Source organism: Anastrepha obliqua, chromosome 2 (assembly GCF_027943255.1).
Source record: "Anastrepha obliqua isolate idAnaObli1 chromosome 2, idAnaObli1_1.0, whole genome shotgun sequence".
In the NCBI taxonomy this organism is placed as follows: Eukaryota; Metazoa; Arthropoda; class Insecta; order Diptera; family Tephritidae; genus Anastrepha; species Anastrepha obliqua.
In genome coordinates, this window is record NC_072893.1 from 124,560,897 (window position 1) to 124,578,912 (window position 18,016).

Genomic DNA, 18,016 nt, shown 5'->3' on the forward strand with positions numbered 1-18,016 from the left:
AGTATTTTCTAACGTGGTTATTGTAGTTTGTCGCTTTGTTCTAATTGAGGCAGTTTGCGGATAGTCTTGAAAATATTAGCACAATGTACGAAATGTGGGTTTCTATGCCGAATTTGTTGGCCATGTTTTCCATGTGTGAATTTATCATAATTACTTGAAGTCCTGCACTAAAAATGTGTTATATTGTGTACTAATAAGAGCTTAAATATATTGACACTTAAAGTGTTACTAAAACTTACTGAAAAAAATAGTAATCAAAATTTAGATACATAAATTTTTCTTTTAATTAAATTGTTTAGTACTTTAGTACTAAATTAATAAAACCGGTTTTTATAACCTTTAGTACTAGATTTTTTAGGTCTTAATAATGATTTGATAAACATCAAGACGCACACCACAAATAGGAGAAGGAGCTCGGCCAAACACCCAAAAAGGGTGTACGCGCCAATTATATATATATATGTATCTATGTATGTAAGCATTGTTCTTATTTTAATATTGAAATGTTATAAAAAAAAAACTTCTCACTATTCAAGTACTAAACTCCCAAAAAAACACTGTGAACTGAAATTATCTATTATAACTTTTGCTGCTAAAACTTGGCTCTAGTACTCAACTGAAGTTTAGTACTCGAGTACTAAATCTGGCATCAATTTTTATCTGCGAGTACACCAAGTACTAAAATTTCTTTTATTTTACTACATTTTTAGTTACAAAAGCTTTGTACTAATATAAAAGTATTCGCTAAGTCCTTTTTTCTAAAATATTTATATGCAAAAAATTAGTACTGAAAGTGTATCTTAAAATATTGTATACTAAAATTTAGTCTAAGCACTTTAGTTATTCATGTTTGGGTACCAAGTTTTAAAGGTACTAAGAATTGGGGCCAAAAATGTGCACCTGGTATTCGTGCTGCATCTTTTAGTACTCAAGTACATACGAATAAAATATTCTGTTATTTCTCTTTTTTTTAATTTTTTTTTTTTTTGTTTTTGTTTGTAGTAAAATATTATATATGTACCTAAACGTAGGCAATATAAAGTTTTTTCATGCATTTTTTCTTAAAACCAAACCAAAAATAAATTAAGAAAAAATACACAATGCTCAGCATTCGAAAAATCCACTCCCAGCCACTCGGCGAACTCACAAAAACAACCTTGGGCAGCAAACATTTTAATCGAGAGCTGTACGAAGGAATCTGCGGTAGCAAAGTGAAAAATTTGTTGGAAAACTGGCATCAAAAAGAAATCTGCTACACTCAACAAAGCCCAGCGTACAACAGATTGCAACATGCCGCAGGTGATGCGTGTGCAACAAACTCATAAAGTAGTAAGAGAGGGCGGTGGGATAAGCACAAAGGAGGAGTGGGCAAATCAAGTGCAATGGAGGGAACGAATTGAGGAGGAGATTGAGCCGACAAGAAGACGAGAGAAATGTAAAAATGTGAAAATGTGGCAGCATTTAAAGTTAAAACAGCAGCACAAATAGAAAACCACAAATGGTTCGGGGGGAAAAATAGTTGCAACTTGCTACTGGCGCTTTTTGCTGCCTTATTGCAGCTGCAACTGTTGTTATTCCTTTTCTAGTTGCTCGCCACTTTTCGCTACTGCATTAGTTTCTGCTGAGTTGTTATTGTTGTGCGCCTACATGCAGTTTTCGAAAATGCATTAACCACAACGGAAGGAAACATGATGAAGGTTGTATTGCAGCGGCACTTCAAAACGACTACTCCTTCGCACTTCCGTCAGCCCCGTCTCCATGCCCACACAATGCTAGTTGCAGTTTTTTTATTATTCATCGTTTTTGCGCTTTATTGCGGTTATGTTGCAGCCATCCGTTGTTGCCATTAGCGGTCGAGAGTACAACGCAAAGCAAAAAACAACAATAAAAAAAGCATCTGCGATAATGCTTGATTATTTGCCCGCCGTAGCCTTTCAGCAGGCGTATGCAGTGCACAACAGCAAAATGTAACAAAAAATGTTTCGCTTCGTGCAGCTGTTCACACGGGCAACTTCGCCCGCGCGCATGGTGAAGAGTAAGAGAGCTTACTTTCGAGCGCACAACGCATTAGTCATGCCTCAAGACGATAATTACAGCCTGTACCGTCAAGTGGGCTTACGCAGCTGCTATGTGGGCGTATGAAATTTTTGAGCTTTTAATGGCCTCACAAGGTGAAAAAATCAATATGAGCGCAAGAAATCAAAAACCTTCGTTGCATACTTTTAGACACATCAGTTGGGCTCAATGCTGGAAACTGTAAGTAGTAACGGTATACCTGTAGTTGTGTACTAGGTGGCAAGTAGGAAAAATACAGCCTTGGAAGTGTTAAAACTCTTACACATTCTTTTTTGTAAACTAATATCTCTGTTGCATACTTTCAGGTGAAAAACACGCCACCCCAGCTGTTCCGAAGACGGCAAATATGGGCTGACATCAATAATTATTTATTTCTAATTGACAAACTCTTTATATCTTGATCCAAAAGTTTTCCTTAACTCAGTCAATTGCAATATTTTTTCGCTTGCTTTTGCGAATTTTTTCTTTTTTCAAAATTTTGCTGTTTTCCAACTATTTTCTGACGCCGCTACACATGGTTCGAGCGCATCTCCATACTGGTGATTCTCTTCAACTGCGTGACATTGGGCATGTATCAGCCATGCGAAGACAAAAAGTGCTTGAAACCACGTTGCCAGGTATTGCAGGTGAGTGTCGACCACTAGAAGTATTTACCAGTTTATTTGAAATACGAAATCTATATTATATTAATTATGAAATCACCATTGCCAAATCAAAGCAAAATATTGGTCATATATTGTACATATACACAGCTTTAATGGAAGTTAATTGAAAAATGTCATAATTAATGCAGCACATTTCGGAAATTAATTAGAGAATATTATATTTGTTATCGATCATCGAGTATTGTTTGCATATTGAAATAATCAATGGCCAATTTAATTGGAACATTTACAAAGACCAATGCGTATACATGCATACGTGCAGACCGCATTTTTACAACAACAAATAACTATCTCTGTGGGTTCTGTGAACTTTCACACAAATTTAAACTACAGCTGCCAGAATCGAATGAATGACCCGAAATGCGAATTGCAAATATCAAAAAGGCCTGCACACATACATGCATACATGCATGTCCATGTAAGAGTATTAGCAACTGCATTTGATGACCCTTTGGTTTGCATGCCAAATTAAATAATAGCCATGCCGCTATGTGGTGGGTTATTATGAAATTTATTGTACTTGTTGCGTTTGGAAATGGCCGTTTGAGCTGGCAGGGGGCAAAAAAACGGCAGGCGATTTGCAAATTTAAGCGTTGCAAAGGAGAAAGCCTTATGTTTCATGACCATATAGCAAATAGTGCAAAAGTCAAAACAGACTATCCGATTTCCATTAAACTTGCTTGTAGACCTACTTAGGCAAGGGCGATAAAGCACTCCACTCTTTAGTGCATAGAAACATTTTAAAAAATATTTGTGTTGAAAATTTAGATTTTTAATTCAAGGAACAATAATAATAGTTAGGAAAATAAATAAATTTTAGCAGACCAACCTCTTTGTTTTTCTTTCGAAGATCACAAGGCCCGCTGTTGAAATTTCTGAATACAGTGAATGCGTGTAAGAACTTTCACTTTACTCTCTTGGAAACTATACTCAAATCAAATACATATCCTACGCTTTGAGCGAGATATACTGAGGAAAATATTCTGATATTATAGACTTAAATTAAAAAAATTTAATAAAATAAAATACAGTAAGATAAAATAAAATAAAATATTTGGTCTAGTAGAAAAAGCTGATGGGGCTTATAGAATAATCGAAATCGAACAACTAATAACTACCAAAACATGGCGCGCTTTGCTAAGGCTCTGAGGTTTGTGCATCTACTCATTGATTGATTGATGAAATCCAAGAATATCTACAATGCATAAATGCTAGAAGGAGCCATGCAATGCACCGAGACATATGGATAAGTTATGGAAGCCCTGGGTCACATCGAGATGTAATTGGCGTGATGATGATGATAAAACGATATGAAATTAAGTAGCATATAATACCGAAAACTTCTACATTCAACAAAAATTTAGCTATAAGTCTTGCCTGTGAGTCATTTTAAAAATTCTTTTGGAAAATCTTTGTGAGAAAGATTTTTTTTTTCTTCTTTTCGGGCCAATTTTTGTAGATTTTCGATTCACAAATTATAAATTACAAATCAAATCCTCGAACATTTTAAGAACTTTTTTTATTTCTTTTTTTTTTTGTTTTTGTTCTTTTCAAAATTTTGTATTATTGGCTTTTGGCTTTTTTAATGATTTATTTTGGTTTTTTTTTAATTTAGTAGATGCCATTTTCCTAAATATTATTTACAATTTTTGTGAGGAAATAATTATCTTTTTCTTTGGAGATTTTCATTTTATAAATTAAAAATGATAAATAAAATTCTCAAACATTTTTCCGAAAACAAAAATATTTTTTATTGCTTTTTTTCGTTATTTTTCTAGTTTAATTTGTGACTTTGACGAAATTTAAGATTTTTTTTTTAATTGTTGTGAGCAAAGAATTTTTTTACTATATTCGTTTTTTTCGTTTTACAAATTAAAATTGACAAATAAAATTTCTCTTTTCTCTTTGCGAAAAAAATTTTTTTTTTGGATTGGTTTTTTCGTTTAATCTGTGACTTTCACTAAATATAAAAATTTTTATGAAAATTATTGTGACCAAAGAATTTTTTTTACTACTTTATTTTTTTTTCATTGGAGGCCAATTTTAGTAGATTTTCAATTTAAAACTTCAAAATTACAAATAAAATCCTCGAACATTTTTGTAAGGTAAGAATATTTTTTAATTGCTTTTCCTTTTTTTTTTTGTGTTCTTTTTAAATTTTGTATTAGTGGATTTCGCCTTTTTTATTTATTTATTTTTATATGAAGAGAAAATTTTCGATTTCCGTGATCATATTCATATATGTATTTAAAATTGTCTAGCATACCAAAAAAGTTCATTATTTCCCTGAGGCAGTTATTCGTAAAAACATTGAATTTTAAAATTTAGTAAAATGTGAAAAGAATATTCTAAAAGATTTTAGGTTCATAAGCATGAAAGTCATAGCTGGCAGAAAGTCCTATGAAAGCACCATTATTCCACGATCGAGAGAGTTGTATTCATACATGTTTTTCATACACAAAAATTTTCCAAGCAATAAATCACTACTACTTTGTAACTTTCTTTATCTGACTATTTAGCAAACAAATACGCACGCCATGGCGTATACGTATCATTACGTCCTATATATGATAGCATTGTTTGTTCTCGTCAACTGCAGTATGAATGTCATTAATTTAACCAGAGAATTTTTACCACATTTTTATAGCAAAAACCAAACATACATACACATATACATGCAAACCACCGAAAACAAGACAAAACAACGAAATTAATGACACATAAGCAGTGACTGGCTAGAGATTCCCATGCTCACTTCAAGGGCGCCCTTTGTATGGAATCCCATATCTATAGTGTAGTTGTGCGTGCAGTGAATGACACTTCCGCCTGTCTGGTGCTGACGCTACAAAAAACACTTCAGCTCATTAGACACAGGATAAGCGCACAAACAAGGCAGTTAAGAGCGATCTGATTAATACCAAGAGAAGATAAGGAAGGGGCAAACAAAAGTGAAAGTGAATTTTTATGCACGGATACATTCACATAAGTAGGCGCTGAGTTTATTATTGTTAATTTCACTACGAGTCTACTTAGATTTTCCGTGCATACGACTTGACGCTTTCAATGCAATGAGGCTACCAAAGTCCTAAGCTGAAGCTATCAATGAAGAAACAAATTTGCTTTTACTCTGACATAACTATTTGATTTATTTTTTTCCTTTGTCGATTAACTTCGTTCAACTTCACACAACTATAGTTGAACGAATGAAGTGTTGGCAATTGCATGAACTTATTATGACGAAATAATAGTTTTCAGTATGTGTCGGTGCGTGGTTGACGTCGAAAATATTAGGAGCACAGAGCAATTACTATACTTTAAAGTGTGTACAACAGGCATGAATGAATATTATATAAGTAACTAGCATTTCCCAGTGGGCTTCGCACCACCATACATAAAATGTTTTTTTTATATCGCAAGAAATTTTTCATATTATATTAAGTTCTCTTTATTGAACTCGTAAAATGTGTAAACAGTTGAATTAGTTGATTTTTTCATTCAACATACTTTCTAAAGATGTCACAATAGCCTTTTCTGTACTTTTTTAAAATTTGATTGTGGTGGTCACCTATATACAGGTAAGGTGAAAGAGCCGATAAAAACTTGTAATTAAACTTTGATTCTTTAATTTCCATTTCAATTCTTTACGCTAAATAAATTATGCTAAAATAAATAAAGTTAAAAATGTTTTTCCAGTTCCTTGAATGCTCCAGTTTTTATTATATTTTCGTCCAAAATTAATATTAACATAATACACTTACAACCACAACAGTACAACAGAAACGCTCATAAGCGGCTGTGTATTTGTTGTTGTTTTTCCCATACAGGCATTTCGTATGAGAGGAAACCATTACTCACATAAAATGTCATAACTCAATCAAACTTCACACAAACCACCTCCTCAAAGATAGAAAAGAACTCTGAAATTTTTGTGTTAATCAGTTTGGCGGTTCTTGAGTTATAAGATTACCAAGGAAATGTAACTTCTTTTTATATATACCATATAGATTTATTAAATTTTAAGTAAATAATAAATAATTTAAAAAATAATAAATTACTCAGGACTCATACACCAAAATTATGTACATATATATATATACATACATATCTTGTGCTCTAAACATTATGTATGCCATATGTATCTTATATATTATGTCTTCCATGTGTTACGTCTTACATCCCATGTCTTACGCCTTATGTCCTATGACTTATGTCTCATGAGTTATCTCACGTCTCATATATTATATTTTATGCCTTATGTTTTATGTTTTATGTATTAAGTCTTATGCGTTAGATATATATTAGGAGACCGAAAAGACCGTTAATTTATAAACTTCAACAGATGGGAATATCTAGCAAAATAACAAACCTGATTGAAAATATCTACGAGAATACTAGATCTGCTGTTTGGACGGGAAAAGAAATATCCGACTATTTTGAAACATGCACTGGTGTGAAACAATGATGTCTGTTGGAGCCATTGTTGTTCACTTTATACCTAAACGATTTGCACGGCTATTTGGAAGGTGGACTAATAGTGAAGGGCATGAATATACGTCTTCTCCTTTACGCCGATGATATTGTTCTCCTGGCGTTGAATGGAATATGGAAGTAAACTCAAATAAATCGGAGATGATGGTCTTTAGAAGAGGTGGACGAGTTTCCCAGGCAAAAAAATGGTGGTACCAAGGTGAAGAAATTAAATTGGTGGCGTATTATAAATATCGGGTTGGTGTCGAAATTCTGTATGCACAAAATTCTAAAAACAAAATTCTGCTTTTTAAAAGTCTGCTTTTTTAAAATTCTTCTTTCTAAAATTCTGTATTAAAATATAATGTTAACAATGTTAAAGAGGTAATGTAATTATTTAATTTATTATTATTATTATTTTTTATCATTATTCGAGATATTAAATAAAAAATAATAATAATAATTTTTTGTTCAGTTTCGATAGAATCCACAGAAAAATAATAACCCTCATCAGTCCAACTCCGGCTACGCAATCCACCGTATTTTTGCGTAGAACTCCTTTTCGCGTGGGCGGCCTTCGGCCGCGCTTCAAAAAAATAACCCTCATCAGTCCAATTGCGGCTACGCAATCCACAGTATTTTTTCGTAGAACTCCTTTCCGTGTTAAAACTATTGAGGCCTTCCAGCCTTTTTTTTATTCAATATCTCGAAAACTAAGCGAGATATCAAAAAATTTTACTCATTCATTTCGTTTTCTTTTCTCGAGTTCTATAAGAATCCGCCATAAGATTGCGGCGCCACAGAAACAGCAGAATCCCCTCGTACATATGTATGTACATACCTACATTAATTATAGTTGATAACAGTTATACATTGGTATGTACATATGTTTGCAATCAAATATTACCTGGATGAGAGTCAATTCTTGTATGACGAAAATCACAAAACTTGAATAAAGCAGAATTTTTCGCATTAAACATGCAGAATTTTGAAAAAGCAGAATTTTAAAAAGCAGAATTTTAAAAAAGTATTGTAGAATTTTAAAAAGCAGAATTTTTTTGAAATTTACAGAATTTTGTCACCCAGAATTTTGTAATACAGAATAATGACACCCTCCCTAAATATCTTGTTGTATGAAACGTAACAAACAATGAACTGAATATTGTTGACAGATGACAGACGAAAACAACAAGACATTTGGAAAGGTTTAAAAATACTCCTAGCGACATGAATGAATAAATGAATTATTGTATAAATTATTGAAATGTAACATGCAATATTTATAAATGAATAAAGAATTACTATAACTACTACTACTATTATCATACTAATATATATTACGCAGATTATTCGTTCGAAATTACATTAATTATTTTGGTTTTTTGGAGCAGCTTAAAAAATAGCAATTTAAGATTTTTTTTAATACATAATTATTTTTTGCCTGCGTCCATCTTTTACTAAAAAAACTACCCAATAAATAAATCCGCAGCTCACTACGTGGATTGGTGCACCGTCTGCCATACTAAAATTTTAATCCGCGTTACTGCCCCCTGGTTAGATGTTATGTGACTGCACTATTGGTCACCTAGTCACTTAGTCACTTTGCATGAATTGTGGAAATGAAGAAGAAATTGAGTCGGTGCAACACCGCCTCTGTGAATATCCTGCCCTTCAAAGAAGCTGTGCCAAATAACTTTCCGATTATTTCTTTGAAGGCCTGGAACACTTTTTCAAAATGTCTCACTGGAGAGATCAGGTCTTAAAAAAGTCTAAGTGATTTAGGCAGGAATCACAATGGGCCTTACGGCCACCGATTATTTTGTCTTAAACTAACTGCTCCGGTAATCGTAATTAACGCCACCGTCTGTCATTGCTATAAGACCGCCATATAGAAGTTCAAAAATCGTATCTTCCTCTTCTTTTTTTCTTCTTAGGGGCACTCTTCCCTCTTTAATATTTTCTGTTGTAAGCACCTTGATGATGTGAAGCATTCACAGCACTCGCTTGAAACGCGATTTTTTTACACTTGTGCTGTTTATTCCACTTTGACCCATCACTCACTCATTTCGTTATAATATTCATCATACAGGCGTTTGGCATGACACCGCCTGACAATTTATATATATATTTTAGAAACCATTATTGGCGTTCTACGTAACTTTTTTTTGAGCGGTTAGTGGGAAAACAAAAAAATGTCAGAAACAAGCAAGTTACTGACTGACACAACAGAGTGTCATAGCCTAAGTTATTATCAAGCGAAATGTGGTGGATGGTTATGCGAAAACACAGAAACTAAGGCAAAAACATATTAAAGAAGGGCAAAAAAAACACACAAAAGAGAAGAAAAAAAACAAAAAATTGTTGGCAACTGCAGAACGCACTACTCGTTTCATATCACAGAACTCACTTGCCATATAGTTTGCGTTCAACCATTACCAAAAAATGCTCACACACATACACAAATGTTATACCTTCCCTCCATTGGCATCTACATGTAACACAAACACAAGTACATAATTTGATTTGTCTGTTATTATATTTTAAGGCCTGTTTGTTTAGTACTTTTTTAGTACGCATTTTTTCTTACTCTAAACATGTTTACAAAAAAACACTCACTCAATCTCATTTCAACACTGGAAATCTGTGTATTTTTGTATATATAAGTATATAGCTAATTTGTGCGCACAAGTCAAATGAGTTCATGTAAATGTTTTTTTTTTTTTGTTAATGCTAAGTATTGTCAGCAGCATCTCTGCACCATAAAGTAGACAACAGTTGTATGAAAGACTGACACATGCCAATTTAATGAGACGTACGTATATATTTTTTACTACAATACATACACATGCATATGTACAAGTATTCAAGTCTTCGCCTTGCCAGGCAGGCCTGCATTGCCTTACTGAAACCTGGATAGTAGATAAAATCGCCTGCTTTTCTGTCCACCAGCATTCGCCTTAACGACAACTCACTAAGCCACTGCTATTCTACTAATTACTCAACTTACTTAAACAGCCATCCTCACATTATTAGAGTGTGGAAATATAATATAGACTTCATCTTTATTTCGTTAGCTTCCTTAGGAGAGAGAATGCACAAGGTTAGTCAACTCAAATTGACTGCTTTGGAAAATTACTGAAACGCGAATTTTTTATGCTCACTTTTGTCATTTAATTTGCAATTAAGCGTTGATAGCGTAATTTGATGATTTTTTTTAAGTCAATGAGTGCGCGTAATGTTTGGAATATGTCAGATATGTACGTAGGTGCTATGTGTATGTATACAGTGAGTGTCACTGTGAGTGTCACTGAAAATCGTACATCGCTTTGCTTGGCAATGTCTGAAATATTTTCAGAATTCACTTTTTTGTCAATCGTAGACATAAAAATTAAAGCTGTGTAATTAAAGGGCATGCGATACCCCTACAGTTCAGCTGCTGCTCCTCGTTAAAACATTTTGCTTTAAACGCAAACCCATTGATCTGGCTAACGCTTATGTATATCCCTAAAGTTACCAGAATCATTCAAAAACGGTTTTTCAAAGTATATAAACCCAATGGCTTGCCATGCTCTACAGTGACAGAGAAGATGCCTGGCAGATCCTTCATTCCCCTTATTCTTGCGGAGACAGTGGCCTGTAGTTCACACGGAGACGGTTTTCCTTGACCGATTAAGTAGCGCCATTGAGCTCCTGACGTCCGATTTTGGCCAAATTCTTTTTGTAGCATTACATGTCAGACTATCAATCTTGAATAGGCAGGGGTATACCTACCTATCTACACAGTAAGAGGGAGGCTAGTGGTAAATCCCTCTCTCGCTAATTTGTCTGCTTTACAAATACATGGCACTCACATAAAATGGCTGCGAAAAATATTCCACCATCTCGTTAAGAGATACCCGGCGTTTGCGAGCAATGCTAAAATTAGAGACGTCCCCATCGAGGGATTTAATCGCTGCCTGAATATCAAAACAAATATAGATTTCTCTAAAGGAAGTACCATTTTTGCCAAACCAGACAGCTCCCCCATTTAAGGCTAGAATTTCAGGCTGAAATACATTACAATGATTAGGAAGGCGAGCCGAAATACTTACTTTTGGCTTCTCACAATAGACACCAAATCCAACTTTATCGCCAAATTTTTAGGCATCAGTGAAGGTAGGTAAAATGGTTGAAGAGCCAGTGTGGCACTAAAGCGCCGTTTTGATAACATTATCAGACCTTCCACAGACAGATATCTACAGCCAGCCAGAACTGATGATGCAATCGAGAATTAAGGTTTGCGCACTGCCCCTCTCCTTCTCTGAAAGGTCCTCACAGCTTCTGCAATGGGAGGGGTTAAATGGCAAACCTAGCTTTCCGCGTGTATGCCGATCGTTCAACGTTGTACTTGGATCAAAAGGTTTTCGAAATAGCACATGAAGAAATGGAACTCCATCTCTACTGCGCTTTTCTGAGAAATAAGTTGTGCAATTCCCCTTCAACAACAATCAATGGGATGGCGATGACCGGGTAGGCGGTCTCTGAGACCAATTCAATTGCCTTGCTCGCAAAGCTTCATCAGCAATTTTCATTTCTCTCAATGTTCCTATGTCCTGAAACCCAAATCAGAGAAATTTTACCTGCACATCCAAGAGATTTTATCTCTTCCTTATAAAAGTTGACTAGCTTGGAATTACACCGTAGCGTCGTCAGAGCTCTGTTCGCGGGTTGACTATCGGAAGAAATATTAATACTTCTCTCGGTAACACGTTCCCTAAGCATTTTGCATGCCTGCAGGATCGCAACGACTTCTGCGTGAAAAATACTAGCAGTATTCGGCAATTTTAAGCAAATAATAGGACTATGGTTAAGTTCGTGCGGTTTTTTTTCGAAATTTGAAACTTTATTGACGTAAAATGGTTACAAATTTAATATTCAAAGTATTGTCCATCGCTTGCTACTACTTTTTCCCATCTTTCTGGCAATTCACGGATTCCCTTTGTGAAAAATTCGGTCGGTTTTGCCGCAATCCACGAATCGATCCATTTTTTGACTTCATCGTAATTACGGAAGTGCTGGTCAGCCAGGCCATGTTGCATCGATCGGAAGAGATAGTAATCGGATGGCGCAAGGTCTGGACTATACGGCGGGTGGGGTAGGACATCCCATTTGAGCGTTTCTAAGTATGTTTTGACCACTTGTGCAACATGTGGCCGAGCATTGTCATGTTGCAAAATAACTTTGTCGTGTCTATCGGCGTATTGCGGCCGTTTTTCTCGCAGTGCTCGGCTCAAACGCATCAATTGTCGTCGGTAGACATCCCCCGTAATCGTTTCATTCGGTTTCAGTAGCTCATAATACACAACACCCAGCTGGTCCCACCAGATACACAGCATAACCTTCAGGCCATGAATATTCTGCGCCGACGTCGATGTTGAAGCATGCCCAGGGTATCCATACGTTGCCCGACGTTTTGGATTGTCGTAATGGACCCACTTTTCATCGCCAGTCACAATTCGATGCAAAAAACCCTTTCTTTTGTGCCGTTGAAGCAGTTGTTCGCATGCCATAAAACGGCGTTCAACGTCTCTTGGCTTCAATTCATACGGCACCCAATGGCCTACCTTTCGGATCATTCCCATGGCTTTTAAACGTTTGGAAATGGTTGACTGATCAACTCCCAAAGTTTTTGCAACCTCTTCTTGCGTTTGAGCCGGATCTTGATCGAGCAATTCCTCCAATTCGGTATCCATGAACTTTGGCGGCGCACCCTCGCGTTCTTCGTCTTCCAAGCCAAAATCACCACTTTTAAAGCGTGCAAACCACTTCTGGCACGTTCGCTCAGCTAGAGCATGCTCACCATAAACTTCCACCAAGATACGATGACTTTCGGCTGCTTCTTTCTTCGTATTAAAATAATGAAGAAGAATTCCCCGCAAAAACACATTATTTGGCACGAAATTCGACATTTTCAAGTGTGGTAAAAATATTGTTGTTTACGCTTCAAATAAAAAACTTATACTGACGTTTGTGCCTTACGACAGTAGCTCTCCAATGAATGTTTGGAAATGTGGATCGATGGAATAATAATCAAGTTACGCCATCTGTTGTAAAACCGCACGAACTAATTAATAGACCTATTATATAAATTGGCTGTTTTCGGGAAAACCCGTGCTCCGACTACCTATTGCATTTTGGAGCCGTCAGTGGAGACAGAGGTACCAGCTTCGGTGCAGATTTTCGCTCCTGCCTACTGGGAAAGATTGCTCTGGCGCGACCCTTTTCTGTTTTTGTTTTGGTTCAGAAAAGTTTAAAATCGAAAACGTCAGACACATCATCAAAAGTGCCGTCACACCATTGGTATGTGGGGCACGCTCTCAGTAACCCTATAACATTCCTCCCCTCTCGACTGATTCTACCCTGGGACTGCTAAAAGTATTTCGTCAAGATGGAGCCATGGTTATGCCTTTCAGATACACCAGGCACCCGCGTCCAGGTTCCTCTCCTAATTGCTTTGTGACCAATGGGGTATCGGAAAATTGCAATATCGTTATTTGATATCGACTTGTGGCTGCTTGAGATAATCTTGAGGCTTTACCTCACGCGTTCATGCTTGTCGTATATTCGTGATTACAGTCACTCCCACAGGAGATCTGTTTCAAAATTGCTTCTTTAGGTGACGCATCTGTGGGGTGTTCTATATCGGTCAAATTATTCGGAGTTTTTCGCAAGTTTCGGAGTTTTATTACTATAATTGCTGCAAACTTGTTTACTGTTTCCCATTTCTCTTTACGAGTTCAGCATTTGAATTACAAGATTACCTGGTGTGACGCCGAAGACATTTGCGAGCTCGAAACGATCTTCATAAAATATTACGCAATGAAAATTCACGTGTTCTGCAGACTCGTCTTCGTCGTGGCACTCAAGGGAGGTCGAATTATTTGCTGGATTAAAACAGCGGAGGTACGCAAGAAAGCAACTATGTCTGCTGAGAATTTGGGTTAGATAGTAATCTGCTTCGCCGTGTTTTTATCTTATCTATTCCTCTAGTTCATGGCGACCGCCATGGCCGTGCGTTCGTGCGTGACCACCATTCGGAATTCACAGAAGAAACGTAGGTTCCAATCTCCGTGAAACACCAAAATTAAGAAAAACATTTTTCTAATAGTGGTCGCCCCTCGGCAGGCAATGGCAAACCTCCGATTGTATTTCTGCTATGAAAAAGCTCCTCATAAAAATATCTGCCGTTCGGAGTCGGCTTGAAACTGTAGGTCCCTTCATTTGTGAAACAAAATCAAGACGCACACCACAAATAGGAGGAAGAGCTCGAACAAATACTCAAAAAGGGGTACGCGCCAATTATATATATATATACCATATATATATATTGTATATTCATCTAGTTTGGGGTCCAACTTATAAGCCCATCGGTCTTTGGAAGAGCGGCCCTCAAACTATAGTTTGCGGATAGAGAGATCTGTCCGAAGTTCAGAGAAATACGGTGTTAACTGCTCAAAAATGCTACCAGGTCACTTGAAAGACTGCCTTCAGAGACTAACCTCCTTTAACTTGATATCACTTTGAGCAGTGATGGAAATAACGTAAAAGCCGATGCGAAGCAAAAGCAAAACGGCATTCAGGGCGGAATGGAGAAAAGTTCTAAATGATCCGGTGATGCCAACACATGCAGTCCTTTACACCTCCCCCAGAAACAGTTCTGCACATAAATAAATATATAATAATAATTGCATAAAATAGTATAAACTCTCCTGAAGTGAGTATAGGAATTTCGAGGAAAAAATGTAGTTTTGAATTTTCATAATTAAAAAAAAAATAATATTCTTTCCATACCATAAAATTTGGCTGATGAAACAAACTTTCAGCAGTTTCAGGGTTTTATTTTCTGGCATGTATTTAAATTTTTTCCATAAAAAAAATGAAAAACCCAGCTAATGGAACTATTAAAGTTTGGTAGTTAGTAAAATAAATATGCAAAAACTGTTGCTACTCTTAAATTTCTTGCACCGCTCTGCTTTCTTTGTGCATATTTGTGCTACAACTTTTACCCTTGAATAAATTTGCATACCTTTAGAATCAAAACCCCACAACACTTGTCACTCAAATCGCCAACCAAACAATGGAACAGACAAAATCTTAGACCAAAAACTGGTAGCCAACACTCAAAGTAAGTAGTAACCACCACAGCAAACAAGAACAGCAAAAGAAGTAACACAACCCTACATAAAACAACAACGTTTACAGTAACAAAGTAACAACAACAATACGAATAATAACGTTCGCTTCGGCAAGCACAAAGTCTGCTAGAGAAACACTTGAAAACCCACAAATGACTATTAGAAGAAACACTTAAAATACAAACATACATACACTATGCACCAACAAAAACATGCAGTTGTTGTTGCAAAGCAAAACAAGAGGTTGGCAAAACACAAAGAAAAACTGTGCAAGTGCGTCGAAGACAAGGCAACGGCGACTGCTAAGTGAATGAGTGCAGAGCAACTGAAAGTAGTCCTCAGCGAGCTGTTCTAGTCAAGCTGTGGAGGGGTATTGCAAAGCGACAGCTACAAATACAACAAAGTCTAAGAGTAATAAGTGCGCCAAACAATGACAAGGACAATTCAATTGCAATTTCAATGACAGTGTCACGTAAAGCGCGCAGGAATGAACACAGAGAGATGTGAAGATGCAAAGGTTTGAAGGTACAGAAAGAGTAGAATAAATAGTAAGCGCAGTTGTTCTGAGTATTGATTATGAATGAATTTTGAATTTTTGAAGGGCTTCAGTAAATTTTAGCTTTATTGTGGGCTTTTGCAGGTGGTGGAGTACTTTAAAAAAATATTTTTGCAAAAGAAAATAACGGTAATCCAAAAAACTATTTACCTATTTCAACTTCTATTGCAGTGCAAGCTTAAAAAATTGGATGTGCGACAGTAACGGTGACATGTCTTGCAGTTAGTCTGTGCATGCTGTATTTCTTAGCTTTAGAAAAAAACTGTTTTTCTAGCAAAAATTACACTGTTGCAACTTCTATTTCACAGTAAGTTTACAAAGTTGGATATGTGACAGCATCGGTGACATGTCTTGCAGTTAGTCTTCACATGTTGTGCGCTGTTTGGTTGCAAGGAACTCCGCCGTTTAGTTATTAGAAGTAGAAGAACTCAAGGCATGTTGAAAATGGTGCAACACATATTAAGCACTTAAATAAAGGGTGATCAATTTAGAGGTATTGGACTTTAAATTGAAATAAAACAATCAAAATTCAAACTGATTGGGCAATTTTTATTATTTTTGAAAAGAAACATTCATGGCATTCATTTTTTCAAAATAATCGATTTCAAATGTTAGCCGCCAATTTTTAATGACTCGCTGGAGGCTGGAGGTCTGCGGTCGGTAACTCAAGAATAACTTTAGTAATGTCGGTTTCCAATGTCTCAATCGAAACTGGTTTATCCACAAAGCACTTAGACCTTTGCACGTTGGCAACGGCGAATATCGCAGGCGATAGCACGATGAGCTATATGAGCTTTACGACGACATAGACATGAGCAAATAAAGATCCGCGGGCTGTGTCATGTCGTCTGAATGGATACAAACGCTCTGGCCTTGAAAGTATTCGATGCGGTACCGGCTGGTGGTAGCAGAGGAAAAAGTAGGCCTCCTCTGCGTTGGAAAGATCAGGTGGAGAAGGACTTGGCTTTACTTGGTGTATCCAAATGTCGCCGGTTAGCACTAGAAAGAAACGACTGACGCGTTTTGTTAATTAAGAAGAAGATTTGACTTTACTTACCTCCACTAATAAAAGTCCAAAGGTTTTATATCACACAATCTTGGTTGTCAATCCACTGGTCCGAGACGAGAGATAAATTTCTGAGCGAAACGACGACACAGTGAATCCATTGTTTCACGGGCTGTATTGCAAGTAGCGTCGTCTTCTTGGAACCAAATATTGTGGAGATCACGGGCTTTAACTTCCGGTATCAAAAAGTCGTTTATCATGGCGCGACAGCATTCGCCATTCACTGTTACAATGTCGTCTTGGAAGAAATATAGGCCGATGATTCCTTCAGCCCATAGGCCAAACGCTTGTTTCAATAGTTGTAATGCCTGTTCCTGAACGGCTTTGGGTTACTCTTCAGCTCAGATACGATAATTTTACTTATTGACGTAGCCATTAAGCCAAAAGTGGGCCTCATCGCTGAACATCGCTAAGTTAGATTGAGTGCGCAATGAACACTTTTCACAGGGCGTTGATTTTCGTAATGCAATTGCACGAATTGTAAGAGTTGTTGAGATGCGAGTTTTTCCTCCATGAAATGTCAATGAATACTAAAAAAATTATGCATTTAGTTTGACAGGACTCAGTTTGATCTGTCAAAACACCCTATTGGAAAAAGTACCTCCAATCCGATCCCCCTTTACTATGTCCCTCACAGCGCTTGTCCAAGTGTATTTGTCCAGAAATAGGTATGAATGATGCAGACTTTTTTTGCTAAAAATTATTTGTATGTCATATTAGGGGTTCCTAATGCATGAAAAAATGGCGCACAGTACAATTTCTCACTGGCATCCTATGAGGGCAAACACTAACACAGTCATTTAACTGTATACTTAGTATACGCTTGCATATTTCAAAAATTTATTTTTCACTCACATTCATGCACATATCCAGCACAAATTCATAGATATACATACACATACATACATGCTTACATTTATAAGTGCGTATGTCTCAGCAAAGTTAATGGTATATAAAATACATTTTGTATATAGTAAAGTGGAAAAGCTCGTGAATGGTTTCGTTTGTGGTT

At 36.3% G+C, this 18,016-nt stretch overlaps 1 protein-coding gene across 1 annotated transcript in view; it reads left to right on the top strand.

Annotated features, from left to right (window-relative positions):
- Window positions 1-18,016, top strand: part of LOC129237458 (uncharacterized) — a 205,043-nt gene that overhangs the window by 41,375 nt on the left and 145,652 nt on the right. The window contains exon 2 of the mRNA XM_054872231.1: window positions 2,591-2,702. Within this exon, the coding sequence (XP_054728206.1) occupies window positions 2,591-2,702 (112 nt within the window). The remainder of the gene's footprint in view (window positions 1-2,590; window positions 2,703-18,016) is intronic.